Source organism: Neopelma chrysocephalum, unplaced genomic scaffold, assembly GCF_003984885.1.
Source record: "Neopelma chrysocephalum unplaced genomic scaffold, ASM398488v2 Primary Assembly neopelma1_24, whole genome shotgun sequence".
NCBI classification, from domain to species: Eukaryota; Metazoa; Chordata; class Aves; order Passeriformes; family Pipridae; genus Neopelma; species Neopelma chrysocephalum.
The window spans coordinates 30,951,214-30,970,395 of record NW_020897693.1 but is presented as its reverse complement, the minus strand read 5'-3'; the positions used below and the strand labels follow the sequence as shown (position 1 = coordinate 30,970,395).

Genomic DNA, 19,182 nt, shown 5'->3' with positions numbered 1-19,182 from the left:
TGCATATGCATTTAAAAGCTACACTATATTGCGTATTCAGGTAAGTATTGAGTAAATAGGAAATGATGAGATCATCTTACATATTCACACAGCTTCACAAAGAGGCTCTTTATAATTGGTGAAAATATTGAGGTTACATCTGCTGTGCTATTCACTCTTCTCCTTGAAATACCTTTATCAATGACTGGATGGTATTGATACTGAATTTCTTTCCTGATAAACTTATAAGAATATTTTTAATTTACTGCATGTGGATGAAAATGCCATACTTAATACCACAGTTGGATACTTAGCTGCAGCCACAAGTACTCTTTCTACATTCACAAAACTGGCAGATGAAACATGAAAAGGAATACTGACTCTTTAATCTCCACTTCTCCACCTAAGGCCCAAGGCAAGCTGACAGGGTAACTTCGTTCTGGAAACAGAGGGATTTTTATTTTTTTAATTCTGGATTACTTTTTCTTCTGCTTTTGAAAACTGTGGGCTATAGGGGAATGAACCTGGCATAGACTTAAAACAAGAACAAGTTTCTTTATCTGAAAAGTTACAGTCCTTGATGCTTACAGGAAGGTCATTTTCAAAACCCTCAGGAAAATAGCATCACAGCCAGAAAGAGTGCATTAAGTGCCTTATTTGCTTGTAACAGAGACAGTTTTCCATTTATAACAGCTCCAAGGATCAAGTGAGTCTTTGATGTTGTAAGGACTTTTCTATAGATTTTGCAATTAGTGAGATAGATATTTTAAATAGGAGGTATCCATGAATTGGATTTTAGCAATGAAAAATATTTAGCAATGTTAAATGATGCTTGTTACTCAAACAGAATTAGGAGCTAGATGATACGAGACTTGTAGACATTTGGTGAGCAATTGTGTGCCATCTATATAATTCTGCACAAACACTTTGATTTCGGATCTGCTACACAGGATGGGGTGAGGAGGTGGGGATATAAGCCAGGACAGTGTGCAAATGCACTCTCTACCCACTGGGCCAAAAGTATGGCCTTCACAGCAGATTACTTGGTCAAGAATACCATCTTTGCATCACAAGTCCCTGGGGCTTATACTTCTCTACCTCTCCTCACTGCATGCACTTGCTTATCAGCACTGTGTGACTTACTGTGTCTCAGCAGAGCTCTTTGAAGTAAAATAGAAAGATAGTAACTGTTTAGAAAAAAATACTAGTTCTGTGAGGCTTTAGAAAGCTGCATTTTACTCACAGCGCATGACAGGAGAAAGCCCTGAGTGCTGGACAGAGAATATCTTTTATGTAGGAGAGGGTAGAATGCAGTCTATTGTGTCAATACCACTGACAGAGACTTGGCTGCTACTGTGATGTGAATATCAGACAGTAATAATTGCTGGTTTATAAACATAAATTAATCTTTTCCTAAGTCAAGCAGGAAGTAGCAGATCAGGTTCATGAAAGAAAACTGTACCTTACCGGTATTCAAACTCCCACATAACTTCTTCATTCACTTGGGATAATTCTTTTAAGCATAAACAGTCACTCTAAAAATGCCTAGTATGGCAAATGATTCATTGCTTACTTCTGCAGTATGAAATACTGTTTAATCTTCCAGTATAGGAATGTTACATACATAAATACCTGCTAAATTAGACAAAATTAAGTATCAAAAATCCCGCAGAAGAAAATAAGGAGCCTCAATCAAGCATTTTGAAAAAACTGAAACCTTAAGAATCTTTAAAAAACAAGAAATATTTTTCCTGCCTCACTTTACAGAAAAGCAAATGTTAAAAGTGGTCTGAGTCAAACTGTTAAAACATGTGCATTCATATTAGGATCGAAGCTTGTAACTTGCCAAGTGAGGAAAGTGAGGAAAGCCTTGCATGCTGCATGTCTAGCTAGGGAAGATGACTGAGTAAACAGTGAAAATAGTTTGGAAAAACATCTCTGGATTTTGTGACCTATCCTAATCCCTGGACATTGATACTCCAGCACTCTGAAATTTCCTAGCTTCTGCTAGACATTCTACGTTCATTTGATTACAAATTATGTCAGATAAGGATCAGGAAGATTTTTTTTTTTTAAATCAGCACTATGTTACCAGTTTATATGACATCAGTCCACAGCCACAATGCAAATTTATTAAAACCCAGCAAAACCACACAAAAAAGTATTTCCCACCACTAATGAAAAATAATCATCTCCTAGTTGAACAACAGAGACTCTTTTATTCCCCTCTCTTTTCACTATGGTTATAACATACCATTTGCCCATGGCCCATCATTTAAAATGACAATTTTATAATTATACGTAACCATCCTACCATTCTAGGTAGGATGTTTATTTCAAAACATTATGTAGGTATTGATCAAATGTAATGACAGAATTATAATATATAATTTGATGTATCACTAGATGCATTATGCAATGGAAGCTTATGGCATGCATATGAGAAAACTTTTCAGTTGTTTTTATAGATAAAGTTGATGTAAATAAACTAACTATATAAGAAAATTTTATGATGAAAAATGAACAGTAGATTTTTCTATCTAGGATTTTCTAGGTTTTCTTCTTTCTTTCTAAACTTTTTCTTTCCCTCATAATTTGTCTCTCTCCCCATGATTTCAATCCTGCCATAAAGTGATTTCCTTCTGCTAATATTGAAACGGTCATTTAGAACCGCAAGCCCACTTTGAACACCGACTTCAGACAGAACTTCCATTATCATTAATGAACTCTCTGTTCAAACTGTAGGGGAAAATGAAATCCCAGATCCAAATTGTGCCCTTAGCTACTAAAACTCAACATCAGAGAAGAAATTTGGCCCTGCTTGCTCAAGAAACTTAAATCTGTCCTCCATCTCTCCACTAACATTACTGTCCATCATATGACAACCTGTGTAAGATTAATGACTTTAGAATATAACCCTTTCCATGCCAAATGTATCAGCAGACTATACATAACAATATCTCCTACAAATAGGAAAAGAGATGGAAGATTCACAGAAGCACATTGGCAGCAATATTAATTTCATTTTTTAATTACTTATGCTAAAGATGGTCTTTTTCAAGGGACAGGATCCCTCTGAACATGCTTTCATTTCTGGGATAAGAGTCCCTCTTTGGGTGCTTGGGCTGAGTGAAATGAGTGATTTCCTCAGCCTAATCTCTTGACTAATCTCACAGCACACGGTGGCATGGCACAACTGAATGTTCTAACACCCTCTAACCACCACAAAGATTCATTACCATCTCACATCTATCAGTAAATGACATTAGACATTTTTGAAGCATACTGTCCCTTTATACCAGATGACATGTAAAAAGTAAAGAAAGGGAAACGAAATCTTTCCATCTTTCTCCACAAGCCTTAAAAAGATAGCTTAGCACTAACAAAACCCCCCAAAACACAACCTTCTAAAATAAAAACAAAAGAACTTCAGATCTCAGAAGCAATACTTAGCAATCCGTGAACATTCTGGACAAAGGCTTCAGGTGCTTGGCAGGGCATTTCCCAAAGCCCACTGAGCCAAAAGTGCCACAGCAGCATACTTACTTTATAAGTTATCAGCCATCAAAACCAACATGGACCCACCACTGGCCACACGACTTACAGATGGCAAAGCCACAGCTGATTTATGCAGGTTCTTTCAAAGTGCTGATAAGATCTAATGCCACACTGTCACACATTTGATATATGCTACACAATTTACTGATACTATTTTCATATCCTTCTTGCTTTTAAAACTGTCTCCCTCAGAGACACAGAGTCAACTGTCCAGACCTTTGAAAGAGAAATGAAAAAGCCCACAGCACAAATGTGTTTCTGAAGCCCTGGAAAAATCTGCAACAGTTTCATCATACCTTCACATGGTGACATTTTAGGATATTTAGGAGTAGCCTACTGAGCTACAAAATCCTTAATCCATCCTTGGATTTTCAATGGAACAACACACTTACTGATTTAGACTACAAGGTGATGGACAATTCTGGTCTCAGTAATATTGGAGCAAACCTCAGCAATGAAGGTAAAAAGTATGTGATTGAAGTAGTTTTCTCCTTCTTTTTTAAAATGGCATACATATACATCCTGTAGCAAAAAGTCAGCACAGAACTAGTTTAGTGGATAAACTGAAGATGAAGCTGCTGGAGGTGTATAATAAAATCCTTTATTCCCATGGCTTTGCAATTTAACATGTGCTTCTGCAACGTATCACAAGAATAATACCAAAGTATAGATTCATCTTCGGGGTCAGAAATTTTGAGCACAAAGAGACTTTAAAAAATAAAGAAAATTATTAACGGGGTAACTGGGAAACCAAGAGGTTATGAGCAGAAGCCAGAGCTCAATCTTCACTCTATAACCCTTTACTGCAGTAGCTGTACTTATACAGCTGGTATTACATACACTTTTAAAGCAAAAATAGGAGAAGAGTGTACTTGCTAATTTCAACTGACTATGAGCTATGGAAGACTTACAATCAAAAGCCTACAAACTGGAAATGTAAGCGTACTAAATCAGTGTTGCATTAGATTTAATTTGAAGATGAAATAACATCAGGAATTAAGTTAAAGGGTTATTGATGCAAACTATATCTGAGGCATCTTGCAAAATAACTGTATATATTGCTAAGCTACAGAAGGCAAAATTCTACAATTAGGTTCAGCAGCTAATGATTTAAATAGCTTAAAGATTTGGCTTTGTAGAGTTTTCTGGTTTGTTTACTATCCAAAAGATGTGATGCTACTGGTAAACTTACATCTACTTTACATACAGAAACCATGTGTCCCAGAGCACAAAACCTTCATGTGAAAAACTGAGGCACAAAATTTCACAAAGATAAGAAATTTATTGGGATTGAAAATGATATCTGAATATTTATATGGATTATTAGAACACCAAATATTACAATAGTAACAACCATCCTCCACAAACAGATATGTAAGCAATGGTATAAATGCTCATCTTTCAAGGAATGAATCAACCATGAGTTAATAGCGTATTACAGAGAAAACAAGGGTGAAAAGTGTGCATAATTGCATGCTGCAGAGTGTTTTTCCCCTTCTTTAAAGTATCTTTGGTTTTGGTCAGAACGCAGACAAAGAAATAAAGCTAGACAGACCAACACTTTGCATAACCCAAAAAAGCATTTGTAGGAGCAGATACAACATCTGCAGGATTTCAGGGCATGGCTAAAAGACAAGACATGTACACATGCTTGGATAGGTGCACATCTCTTAAGATTCATTAGGGCTGAAAAACAAACACTAGGCATGTGTCCAAAGTCCATGATCCTTTTCCTCCTTGTATGAATAAAAAATGTTTTCTTTACATGCTTCCATTTCGTCCAGTTTGTTATCTCCTGTTCCCTCATCTTGCTCTATCATCACTGTTTCTAGTCAAAAGGACTTAAGGATGCCAGTGTCCAACAGAAATTTTTGTTGACCCATACTACGGACAGAGAGAAAGACTGTGCAGGTGGCCAGACCAGCACTTCTGCAATACTTCCAAAACAACATACACTAGGCTGTCATCAGGATGCCGGGCGGACTTCGTTTAAGAAATAGCTAAACCCCTGACAATCTATCAGCCTAATTTAGAATCAATCTTGCTTTTTAGTGATGATAATAAACTTGTACAAACACGAGATTCATTTGTATATTTTAGCATTTTATTTCAGTCCCAGAATGTAAAACCTGACATTGGAATCAGTTTGATTTTTTTGGTTATTGAAGATATAAAGCACTACAAGAGCATTGAAATTTCGATCTGATTAGGATAAAAATTCCTCAGGATCAAAACACTTCTTTTTTTCCCCCTACAGTTTTACTAATTGTGAGCTACTTGACATTGCAGAGTTATTCCACAGCATGATAGCAAAATATGTGAAGTATTTTACTGTTAGAAATTATCAACTCGTCTATTTGTTTTTCATGTGTTTGAGGTTATTAAGAGAATAAAAAATTATAACTCATGTGCATAAGTTAAAAGGGTTAGTTCAACTACAGCTGGTAGGCTAAACCACTAAGCAATATTTTGTACAGCAATATAATTTTTCTACTGAACATACATAAAAGAAATCATGAATATATAACTGATTTAAAAGCAGACTGAGGGGATAATATTCCTTGAAAAATAGGGGAGCCATGAAAAGGTGAATGTGGAATAGTTGATTTTCAGGAAGACTGGATTATTTTAACCACTGGAAACCAGATAAAGTAGATCAGAGGGATTGCTACCAAACATATCAGAGACCTTTGCTTTATGGGAAATGAACTGCCCTGGCTCACTGTTCCTGAGGAATTGTATTTCTTATAGCTGTAAATCAAATCCCGAAGAAAGAGGATGATATTTTCTAAGCAATAGCTGAGGACAACAGTATCTTTCTTGTCAGTGCAAGGTTTCTGAATTTAGACCTCAATTAGTATTCCAAAATGAAAAAGCACATATCTTATACCAATACCAATTGGTATATACTGGTGCCAGTGTTCTTATAAGCAATATATTAATTTTGAAATGGTGGCATATTATCCTATATTTGCCTAAAAATATGTATATGGTTGTCTTCAGAGGTTTTGACTTCTATCCTTCCTTGCTGCTTTCTTAATGACCTCAATTGAACAGTAACATCAAGTACTTGGTGTTCAACGAAGACTACTACATTTTTCCAATTAAATGGAAGATGTATACTCCAATGGCATACGACATCCACTCATTTTAACATGAAATGTACTCCTTAAAAAGGCCTGTTACAGACCCCTGAATGCTAACAGTGTCAACAAAAGGGAAGCACATACACACACTATTGTACTCCAGAGAGCAGCATCAATTGACCTTGCTGAGTTCTACAGACAGTGCTAAGACCTGATACAACAATAATTTTATTAATCTGCTTGATTTCTGATATTTATTTGACATCAAATGTAGCCTGCTAGCTTTAAGATCAGAGATATTTGTCATTGATATTTGTCAGGGATATTGAAGTCATTGGAACAAGGGCAGTTCTACTCATGCTTGGTGAAAGTGTATGAACTGCCCTATGCTTGACACACAATTCAGTCCTGCAATGCTTCTATGCAGAGGTAAGTAAATAGAGAGGATCCTACAACTTTCCCCATTGTTACAAGTGATAAAGTAGAACAGGGGGTATGAGGAGTCCTTCTAGGATGTTAGTTCTAGATGCATAACATTAATGCATGAAACATAAAACATTCAATTTTAACTCTTTCACACCATATATCCTAATAAAGAGCTCTGTTACACAGAGTGAGGATTAGAGACTGTATCTGAGCCAGGGTACAGCCAGACCTGTAATTTTTGAGGGTTTGGATTCAAACACAAGTTGTTGCATCTTAGCCAGTTTCTGTGTGTTAGTTGAGCCAATGGTTGGTCCCTGGTGCTGGTTGGTGTACTGGCTGTTAGAAGAGAGAACATTTTAACTATAATCTCTGTGAGAGAGATTTGATTTATGGTAAGTGATATCTGTTATGATTCTACCAGCAATTTATTTGACAGTGAAGATGAACAAACGAGAAGTTTCCTAACCTTCCGAAACCATGAAGCATTATAAAATGAGAAACAGACTGATAAGGTAGAATTGTAACACCAAAAAATTGGTGGAGAGATTTGTGAAAAAGCATGATCATTCAAAGTTTAAATGAAACAAGATAGAAAAAACAGCCATAAACTTTTTATCTCTATTTGGAAAAAACTGATGTTTCAATAGCTTGTGGTATCATGTCACATATTATTATGTTGCTATAAATGCAGGCTTATGTACAGTTAGAGGATGAATGTTGTTTTATTAATTCACAAGAGCATATAACTAACATAAATCTTGACCCCACTGAACATAATGGAATTTTTCACTCAGGTCAGAATTTTAGTCCATAAAAAAATTGCTTTTTTAGGGCATAATCCCCATGTACATTGAAGCTAATGAAAGCTTTTCCACTGACCGTATCTGCCCTTTCATTAGGGCAATAGTTCCCTTACAAAAGACTGCTATAGTTTTGCAGACCTTCTTCACCATTATACTTGTTATGGTCGCATTCCTGAAACTGCTTTTGTCTTCTTTTATCTGAGATAGATTTAACAAGGCCTGTTTTTCAAAGTTTCTAATGGGCTGCTACGATCTGAAGCCATCAACAGCCTTCTTCTTGATTTTTTTCTCTGCAATTTTGTGCAACATTTTCTTCTTTGCTTGTTTTCCTCTTTGATGTCTTTGAATATCCTGGATGAGACAGCAGGATGTAGTGGTCTTACTTTTTCCTTATTTTTTTGTGATATGTTGTCAGTGAATAGGCAGAGTAGCAGTTTTATTTGTGTTTATTTTTACCTTTAAATCTACCATTACAATTTGGATTTCTTCTTGTTTTAATAATTAAAAATTATTTTATCTTTGGTAAAAATGAACTAAGATGTTTAGTTGCATTCTGCAGTCTTCCATCAAACACACCCTTTACAGTCCGCTGCTCTCCCAAGTCCTGCTTCTGTTTTGCACTAGTGCTTCCTAACCATTACTTTAGTTTCCAGCTCCTCTTTAAAATATTGAATAATATTGCTTTTTTTTGGTTTGTTTGTTTTTTTCCATTGTGATCTCAAGCAATTATTTCCTGTGTTGTACTGGCAAATATCCCTTGCTGTCTGTTTTGAGGAACTATGGTTCTGCTGGGTTTTACCTTGTACAGCCAGTTTGCAAATTTTAGCTCTAATTTTAATTTTTACTAGACCAGGAGAATTTTCTCTTTCTAGTTTGGTTTGAACTTGATTTTTTAGGATCGACAAGTTGCTATGAAGTGTTTTGGGGTTTTGGGATTTGTTTCTCTTAGTTTTTAGACATTGTCTTTTAAATGCTAGAAAATTGAACACCTCTCTGGGCAAAGATACGAACAACTTCAGCTTCTGCAGGACTTATAGTGGGCAGGTGTACTTCCTCAGTTTTTCCCAAGACTAATTTAAACTTGAAGATCTTTCATGCCGAGCATGAGTTTCAACATGAAAAGACAAATGCAAAGTCCTGTATCTGGGATGGACTGACTCCTTGCGATGTTACAGGTTTGGAACTGACTGGCTGAGCTGTTGCTTTGTGGAAAGGGACAAGGGGGTCCTGGTGGACAGTATGCTAAGTATGAATGAGCAGGGCTGTACTAAAAAGTGTATAGCCAGAAGAGCACAGAAAGTCTACTAACCCTCTACTCTTTAGATTGCACCTGGAATCTAATTTTAGGCTCCTACCATAGGAAATATAGTGATAAACTTCAGAAAGTTCAGTAGAGGTCTGCCAAGATACCCAGGGGCTGGTGTACTTGCCCTGTGAGGAACGGCTGTGGAACCAGGCTTGTTCAGCCTGAAGAAGAGGTGACTTCAACGGAACCCAGCAGCATACCTGCAAGAAGGCTACTGCAAAGATGGAGCCATGAGCTGCACAATCAAAACAGGGAAGTTCCAACTGGATAGAATGAAAAAAACCCACTGTGAAGATAACTAAACCCCTATTAAGATATTGCAACAGGAAACTCAGAGAAGTTGTGGAAAGTCTGACCTTAGGGTTTTTCAACATCAATGAGAAAGTGATAAAAATTTGCTTTGAATCAGTGTTGATCCACTTTTGAGCATTAGGTGGGACTAGATATTATCCCAGAGTTCCTTCCAACCTAAATGATTGTATGAACATCTTGTTCCTATAAACCAAGAGAACAACTACACATAAAGGATGTAACCAGCCTTGTCTATTGAAAAAAAGATTAGCCTATCAAGAATAATTATGCTATAGCCATACAGCCAAGTTTGGAACTCCACTGTGCTGGATGTTCAGTGGGAGAAAGTCCTTATGTTTACAAAGTTTGCAATTCAATCAGCTAAACTGGACATAGAGAACATGAACACAGTAAGGTGAAGTGATTTTCTAGAAGTCATTCCTGTCTCCAGGGCCTCTTGATTCTTAGTCCAGTGCTTATACACTGGACCACACTGCACTCATACTGTCTGCATAGATCTCCAATTTTTCTGAAGATGAATGTTTCATAAAGCATATTCTATTTCAGAGAGAAGTGGTCATTCAGAAGATTAAGGTCTTTTTCAAATGGGATGCTCATCTATGCCAGGTGATATGTTAAGTCTGAGTCGTAAATATCTTTTATTTCCTTGGTCAGATAGTGCAGTGGAAGTGCAACTTGTCATTTTTGACTTCCAGCTTCAAGAGCACCAAGTAAGTTTTTGAATTCGTTCCTTCATTTCTCAGCAACTGACTTATTATCCTGGATATTAAATGCTCCAAATGTAAATGATGCCAAATTACTTTGTTTATCCTTTTGGATAGTTGATTTTATTTTTTTTCTGCAGAAATATATCTAATCTGACCTTATGCTGACTAAACTTTACCTTCTAGAAACTTCAGGGACTATTTGAAAGCTTTACAGAGCTTGATACTGCTGTTGGTTGCCATATGTTATCATAGAAGCTGTCCTTTTTCTCCTGCTTTCTGGTTGCGGTTACCCTCCTATCTTCTTTTGCGGATCAAGCAAGGTAATTTGGGACTGAACACTTTATACTGCCTTCTATTGGAGTCATATGGTCTTGTAAAATCTAATTAAAATTGGCTGCACTTGGGCTGCTGCACTTTTATTAGGAAATGCTAGTGGGACATGGTGCAGGGGAAGCAGAGTTATTCAAATCTGTGTCTCTGAATTTAAGAAGCAGTTTGCAGATAGTCTTCTACATTAAAAAAACACCAAAGTCAATCATAAACACAGTCAGTCACTGAAACTTCCAAAGAATTATCTGACTTCACTGCAGGCACAGATAAATTAGAGATTATGGGCATTAAGTCTTTTTTCGCACCAGGGTAAATCAGGAGCCCTATCACTGAAGTCAACAGATCTCAACAAGAAAAGAATTAGACCCTATGGCTTTTAATAAGAGGAATACAAAGAGCTTAATCACAAGGAATTGAACTGAACCCCTCTTCCCCCATACAGAGACATTGCGTATGTTCTCTGGTAAAGTTTGTCTCTCGTAACATTTTTGTACTTCTGTTATCCTTATCCTAATCAGATACTACCTGTGTGCAAATATCAGGGACTTAGATGCAACAAACGTGGGTAGTGCCCTTCCCAAATCTTCGTTCGCGAAGCCTAGCCATGATGAGATGCTATAAGGATGAGGGCCATCTAGATGTTAACACATAGGGTGGTTAAAGCACTAGCAGAGCTGTAGCTCATTTCTGTATTGAAAAACATGGTGAAATCCCAATTTTGCTGCAGTTTTTGTCCTCCATGTTATGACTCAGAAAAAAAACTTCAGAGGAGGAGTTCATTTTCTGTGCCAGGGAGGGAGTTTCTCACCTAAGCAATACCTCTCTGAAGGATTAAAACAATGTACAGCATGTGTAAATTAACAGCTGCTAGAAACTCTGGTAATACAAATATAATGCTTTATTTCCACATACATGAATGATCATATATGTCTATAAAAAGACTTGAAAGTAAATAATACAAAAAGTTATATTTGAGCCATCCTCTGTGAAAACCTATGACAAAAAAAGCAGGTGAAAGATGAAGACACCAGTTGTGGAATATAAATAATAGTTCAGGAATAATCAAGTGTTGTACCAGATTATTTTGACAAAAATGGAAGTACTTACAGTCTAAGTGACTATGTCTGATGCCTTCCACATCTTCAGCATGAATGAAATGGTAACATCTTTTTCCTACAATATCTACAGGGGTCAGATCCATGTAATCACTAATCCTAAAAAGGAAAAAGAATATACAGTCTATAATTCAAGAAAGAAAAAAACAAAAGAACTGTCAAATTACTCAGAAAGTGAAATCTGCTAAAAAGTTTTTCCACTACTATAGTAATTCAAATGGAATATCTCTACAAATGAGACACAGCCTTAAAAGGAAAAAAAAAAGAAAGGTTTTTTTTAAAGAAACCTGGAAATTATTTTATCCATTTAAATAAGTGGAAAATTAAATTCTAGTACATATTGTCCCAGTAGCATAACACCAAGACAATATAATTCCATGAAATTATAAAGCATTAGTGACAATCCAAAATCCTCATTAAAAGACTAAGATGATTCAAGGTTACATAATAAAGTAGAAACATGTTATGTTTATACCAAATGATTAGAGACACATTTCATTTCAACAGATTGGTCTTCTATTGGGTATATTCATGAAAAAGCTCTTCAACCATTTCTTGGCACCAAGTCCAGACTGATTTTTCAAGGGATATAATTTAAATGCTGAGACACACAGATGCCTCAGGGTGTTATCTTTTTTAGTCTAATTCATTTGGGAGCTTAGCTTTCACTCTGGGCCCTTTCAACTGGGACTTTGTTGTTTATTGCACATAGAAACTTCAAAATCTATTCTGCAGACCTTTATGTGCGTGTCTGTGTGCTTGTGTCAGTGTGGGTGTGTAAACTTGTATCATAGACTGTCAAGGTGTCAATGTCCTTAAATGTAACACAGAGATTATAAAGAAAATAGGAAAATGTTTTGCTCACACAATCATTTAAAAGTATGTCTGTTTTTTAGACATAGAATAATTTTTTTAGGGTTTGAAATAATCTGTAATGATTTGGGTCGAGCCCACTTTTCAATTTTGAGACATAATTGTCATTCATTTAAGGGAGCTGTAAAAACCACTAAACATCTTGATATAACAAGATGGCTACTGGAGTGTGATCCTGGGGGATGCCTAAACCAGAAGCCGAACTGTGTGGGTCTGAGGGGCTTGCAGCAGGCAGAGGAGGTGAACACAGCCACTGATGCACTGATTAGCAGAGATGTGTTTGCCTGGGTGTCTGAAGCAGGGTGAATAATGGCCAGTCTTCGCGAACGAAGATTTGGGGAAAGGTCTTTTACCTTTCCAGCCTGCGCAATGGATTTTTTTTAGGTGAGACACAGCCTGCGCTGAACTGAGCCCACCCTTTAATCCTAAGGTTCATCTGCCGGGGCCAAGCAAGCTTGGACAATGGCAGTGAGGTCCTCAGGACGTAGGTTTGTTTAGAGTGACCTTCTCATAGATGGATGGCCTCACAGGGCTAACGGGCTCCATCTGCCCGGGGAACTGGCTGGATTCGAACCTGGGTTGCAGAGGTGAGAGTCCTGCATGCTAACCGCTAGGCCACCAGGGGTCCCATGCAGGGTGAATACATAGACCGTAAAGAGCAAAGGACAATACCACAGCAGCACTGGTGATTTGAACCTAACTGAAAATAATCCCAAACAACAAACATGAAAAACTTCACAGGTCATGCAGGTGGAATCAAATTTGCTTGTAAATTTGTCAAATCATGTTTAGCACAAAACACAACAGCCTTCTCTAACTTTCATGACAGAGTGTGTTGAAGGATGTGCACCTTCAAACAATTGCCTAGTAGTTACAGCACTTAACCAAATATGTGATAGCCATATGGGGATATCTGTCTAACGTTTATCACACTACAGTTGAAAAGTACCTCTTCTACCTTCTCGTGGAGGACACAATTCACAAGGATAAAGACAAATCTGAAACTGTGGCAGTGGGATTCCCTATCTCTCCTGCTGAGTTCCTCCACTTCGGTTGCACAGTGAATTATCTGCTGGGAAGAAAAAGGACCTGGGATCTCCGCCCAGTGATAAGAAACCCCAGCAGAAGGAAGGGAGCCTGAGATTTAAACATTCCTGTCCCCTCTATATTATCTTTTCATACTGAACTAAGTGTATAAACAGTCCATGATGCAGGAACCAGAACTCAGGTCTCTCCCCTCATGTCTACACTCATCTCAGTGGCACACTTTGCTGTCTCTTCTCTGGCCCAAGAACTGAGTGTTTTGTAGTTGGAGGTGGCTCTGCTTCAAGATACTGGAATAGGCTCTCCAGGGAAGTGATCACTGCACCAAGCCTGTCTGAGTTCAAGAATTGTTTGTGCTCTCAGGCACACGGTGTGATTCTTGGGGTGTCCTGCATAGGGCCAGGAGGTGGACTCAATGATCCTGATGGGTCCCTTCCAACTCAGCATATTCTACGATAAGATCAGGGAAAGGAAATCTCACCCTGCGAGCCTAGTAGAAAGAGGCAATCTCCAGGCAGGCCACTGCCCTGTGGTGTTCCCAGGCTGTGAGTGCTACAGCTCACAGGACTAATATGAAAGATGATCATTCTGCTTCCCCTCTGGTAAATTTGACTCAACTGGATTTTATTTCTCTGCAGTAGCCTGTTTGTGTAAAGTCGTCACAGACAAAAATTACCAAATATGGCAAGGCAACTGTGGAAGCAGAATCACAATCCCTTAAGTTTAAGGTTGCGCCAGGGGAGGTTTAGATTAGACACTAGGAAAAGTATTTCCACCAGTAGAGTTATCAAGCATTGGAATGAACGGGCTTCCCAGGGAAGTGGTTGAGTCACTGGCCCTGGAGGTATTTAAAAAATGTGTATATGTGGCACTTAGGGACATGGTTTGGTGGTGAACCTGGCAGTGCTTGATTTATAGTTCGACTTGAGGATCTTAAAGGTCTTTTCCAACATAAATTGGTCTATGATTCTATAATTTTAAGGAAAAGATGTTTCAAACAGACATATGAAGGACATAGGATTTTTTTTAATGAAAAATGTGGAAGAAGAAAGAGAGGGAATATCCACATATAAGTGATGTTCAATGGTAAGCAATGACATCAAAAACAGAAGCAAAAGAAATTACATCAAATAGAACACTTATGCTTATATGAAAGGTACTAAAGATGGAAAAGTAATAATTTACATGGATAAAGTAAAATATATATGGTATATCTTGGAGCACTTGTTAGGAGACAGATCTTGTGGCACCCAAGTCCTGTGACAAAATAAAGTAATAGGTTGATGAGTAAGAACTTGGTTTTACTGAATACACGGACCTCATCCCGTAAAACATAAGCACAGGCTTATGTTTGAGCAGCTCTGGTTCTACTGACTAACAGGACTGTTAACATGATAGAAATTTAAAGGTAGGTATATGGTACAGCACTTTGCTGAATGAGGAACAAATTGTGCACTCATTTGTAGATTTGTAGACTGTTTCTGCAAGTCTGAAGGAACTACTGACAACCACTGTATGGCTAACAAGCCAAACGTCTTCCATGTGATTATTTCCTTTTGGGCATATAGTAGCAGACATGGCTATAGCAGTCCACATTAAACTGGACTATCAGCTATCTCCACATGGTCTCCAATCCTTAGCAGTTGACTCTGAAAACACAGCAGTGTCTTTATTTTGCTTTTAATTGTTTATCACCATGTGACATGATTTGTCCTCTGCAGGTGCTTTTTGCACTCCATTGACTAATAAAGAAATTTTGGACTATTTTAGACTAGATGGTAAAGCTTAGATGACATGAATCCTAAAAGAGACATAGATTAATATGCCACATTTTAGGTAACAAAATTTTGCATCCATATTTTACACTCTCAAAGCAATATATTAATTGTTGGAAATAGCCAGTGTACTACCTAATAGATCTTGTCTCAAAGGGAAGCTAACTTGACCAGTTTGTGCACTGAGTCCAGGATTCTAAAGTAGATCTCTTCATTCAGAGAAAAGTAACAAGATGCACCAAAGTCCTGACTAATGTCGCTCCTGCTCACTGCTGTTGCAAGCAGTCAACCACTTGGAAAACTAGGAGTACTATTGATCTCACCCCTGCTGATCCAATGGTCCACTGTGAGCATTCATTTCAGTTAAGTGGCATGGCTTCTGCTCCATACTCCCTGCAGCTGCCAGTAACTCCCCATTGCTCCATAAATAGTGCTTACAGCTTGCCCAGCATGAATCCATTTTTCTCTGTTTTCATCAGTGTTGTGTTTGCTTTACTGTGGCACCACAAAGAATCTCCTGGCTCCCTGCAAGGGCCAGGAATCGAGCCCATATATTCATGATGGGATACTTATCTCCTTTTCTATAGTCCCAGAAGAGAGATCCCAACTTCCCTGACTCAGAGAATGGCCTTGGCAAACGCCCAGATAATTAATCTGACAGCTTCAATCAGCTGTTCAGTTAATTCCTTCCCATCTTCTGGTTTTTTTTCCATTCCCCCAGTTTTTAGAGTCATATTCTGCTTTGCACCTGCTATGAAATCCAAGTCCTGTCAGTCTTACTCCATTTTTCATCACTTGAAATCCCACTGCCTCTATGAGCTCACATTCACCTCCCAGCACTGTGGAAGTGTTTCTGCTATTTGAAAATATTTTTATGAACTACTTTTAACAGTGACATCAGGGACCTAAAGCGAAACTATTGCCACGTAAACTCAAGTACCATCATATGCATTCTACATTAGCATATGGGATAAAATCTATCACAAACAAGGAAAAGTTGTTTTATAATGTTTTTTATAACAAATGAAAAACATTAATAAGCTCAACACTTTATTGCTGGCTTACCACAGTTTACCACATGATATCAGCCTTTTCTATGTGATTACCAATTAGAGTACCTAATCTGAGGCATTTTACAGTTTTCAGTGATGTCTTTCTCAGGCACTTGAAAGTTTATTGCTACATGAATGTAAAGGGAAGGTTTGAGAAAAATGTTTAATTAAAAAAACCCCAACAATTTAAGGCTGATAAAAATGTCAAACAGACAGCAGAAAAAGCATAAATCTTTCTAACTTGGCCTAAAAATTCATATAATACTTGACCTGATAGGATAGTTCATTTTTCACATCCATTTGATTCCTGGCTTTTTTATGGAGGTTGCCAATGAAGGTAACAGTAAGTGCAGGTGATTTTGTTAAAAGGAAATCTGTTCATTAAGAACTAGATAGATACCAGCAACTCATTTCACAGAGGCCTTCAAAAAACTCTGCAGTGGTAGTAGCTTTCCATTACTACCTAGGTAGGTTACAGTGAAATCAAAGACTAAGGCAAAAGTTTTCCTCTAGATCCTACTCCTAATCCCTAGAGCTCTTTTGCCAGCTGCCAGATTATACAGAAGCTGGATTCTCACTGGACAGACTCACAGGCAAAAAGCCCAAACTTTAATACTGTTATCCACTTTCTCTGTAACCTTGTGCAATCCACTTTCCATGGAGCAGTTTTTCCAAGCTTAAAAATGAGAATAATACATTCACTTTCAGATAATGCTTTGGAAGTTTAGATGAAGTGTTCTCTCTAACAGTCAACTAATATTGTAGCAGTTCAGCAATGTGACAACCTCATAACTGAAATCCAAGATTATTTTAAATTGTTTAAGACCCTGATTCAACAAAACATTTGGGTTTATCCTTTTTTATAAAAGTTTATATTGATGTGCTATCCTGATCATAGGTATTCCATTAGGATTGCTCGTATCAGAAAGCTTCCAACTCAATTTATAATGTACCATGGTTGCTGTAATAATCTTGTTTATTCCACTGATAAGTCCCCTTGACAAAATTTCTTTTGGCTACGTTACCTTCCTACTTCCCTTCCAGCTTTTCTGCCCTACCTCAGATTTCCATCAATGGACCCAAACTTTATTACATATCTCTTCCTTCTCACATATCTTCACTTCTGCTCTAAATACCCATTCCCTGGATTTTATTTTTATTTTTCAGGGCCATGAGGCATTGACGGTCTTGACCAGCCTCCCTCCCCTGCCCTTCACACACCCAGAACTCCATGTCAGCCCTCTGGGGCTTCTCCCTCCCCCCCCCCCCCCGCCCCGACACCAGGGCTGTCAGCGCCTGCCAGTCTCCAGCTGCTCATAGCTCTGCCTGTTCATGTGTCCTACTGACCGGATCCCAGTCCATGCCACTGCCTGTTCCCAGGGAGGAGTCCAATGCCTGGGCCTGGGGCTGTCCCTGTGCCCCCCCTCAGCTTTTGGGATGGTGGGATGGGCCCTGGCTGCCAGGTCCTGCCCTGACAGACCACCATGGGGAGCTCCTGACACTACAAGCATCCAGTCCCCAGTGAGCAGACAGCTGAATTTAAATACTAGCTTTCATTTTCTGAGATCACTTGTCGCTTTCACATCGAACGTGGCCCCCCCTCAACCAACTCTTCATCACCTGTTTCCATTTCACTGCTGTCTTTCCCAGTATGCCCTTAACCAATTTTATTCTACAGTTTTCCCACCTCTAACTGCAACAGATCCCACCTCTCTAGCCTACTATCTAGGCCATCTGTGCTTCTGTTCCATTAAACACTGAGCATGATGTGCTGTAATCTGCAAATTAGTTCAAAAATGGAAAACTTTAAAACTTCAGACAGAAAAACTTGTGGAGGGGAGGATGGGAGAGCATAAGGACAGGCATACAGGTCAGACTAACATCTGTCTAGTCCCAAGTCTTGACTCTGAGAGGGACAGTGAAAGATTGTAAAAACCAGGAAAAGCTTAGAGGAATCCTTCCTGGCCTATCTTCCCTTATTCCAGCAAGATATCCTGCAAATTATGGTTTTTAATTTATTTTATCCTCTTAGAATGTAATGAAAATGAAGGTGGTGATGATGAGAGCGAATTCAGCGCTCTCATACAACACCAGGATGACATTGCAGGAGTCACAAATTTCAAAACTTCTTGCCAAGCCCACAGAACAAAGAATACAGACAGCAAAAATAAAGAAAAAAGGAGCTAAAAGCTGTACCTATTTTCACAGTAAATGATATTGAGGTCCATATTCACACGAGTGACAAACATGTGGCAGTCAATCCTGACTTCATTAATTGTAGGAGGTGGCAAAGCATGAGCAACGACAACAAGTCCCATGATTTGGCTGGGTACTGTCCGTCCGTGTGATAGTGATACTCTCAGACGTAACCGGCCTGTTATATGAATCACCTGCAAAATAAAAACAATAAAAAACACCCAGTGAATTCTGATTGCAATTTTGACATCAGTTTCTTTACTATTCCCTAAAGATCACTTGACACAGCCTAAAATCGTACTAAGTAATACCAGCATTAGTGTTAAGCTTATTAATATTTGCTGTCAACATGCCCTATCTCTCCTCATGGCAAAAAGAAGAACAAAACAGGCAAGTACTTCACATTCATCAAATAAAAACCTAGGAATTTCTGTCGTATTGATTTTTGCTGTGTGATTCTTACAGAAAGAAAGAAGATAAAAAAGTAGAAATTCAACAAGAGAGGGAGTGTGATAAAACTGAAAAAAGGAAGTTGGAAATTAATAAAATAATAATTTTATAACATTTGAGAATTGAATATGAGACAGAAAGATCAGCAGTTTTGAATTTTTTTCAGAATG

The 19,182-nt window shown here is 38.0% G+C and overlaps 1 protein-coding gene across 8 annotated transcripts in view; it reads right to left on the bottom strand.

The window, feature by feature from the left end:
- Positions 1 to 19,182, bottom strand: part of NPAS3 (neuronal PAS domain protein 3) — a 621,722-nt gene that overhangs the window by 14,488 nt on the left and 588,052 nt on the right. For all 8 annotated transcript variants that reach the window (XM_027670455.1, XM_027670463.1, XM_027670480.1 and 5 more), the window contains 2 exons: positions 18,563 to 18,756; positions 11,615 to 11,721 (listed from right to left, as the gene is read on the bottom strand). In XM_027670455.1, the coding sequence (XP_027526256.1) occupies positions 11,615 to 11,721; positions 18,563 to 18,756 (301 nt within the window). The remainder of the gene's footprint in view (positions 1 to 11,614; positions 11,722 to 18,562; positions 18,757 to 19,182) is intronic.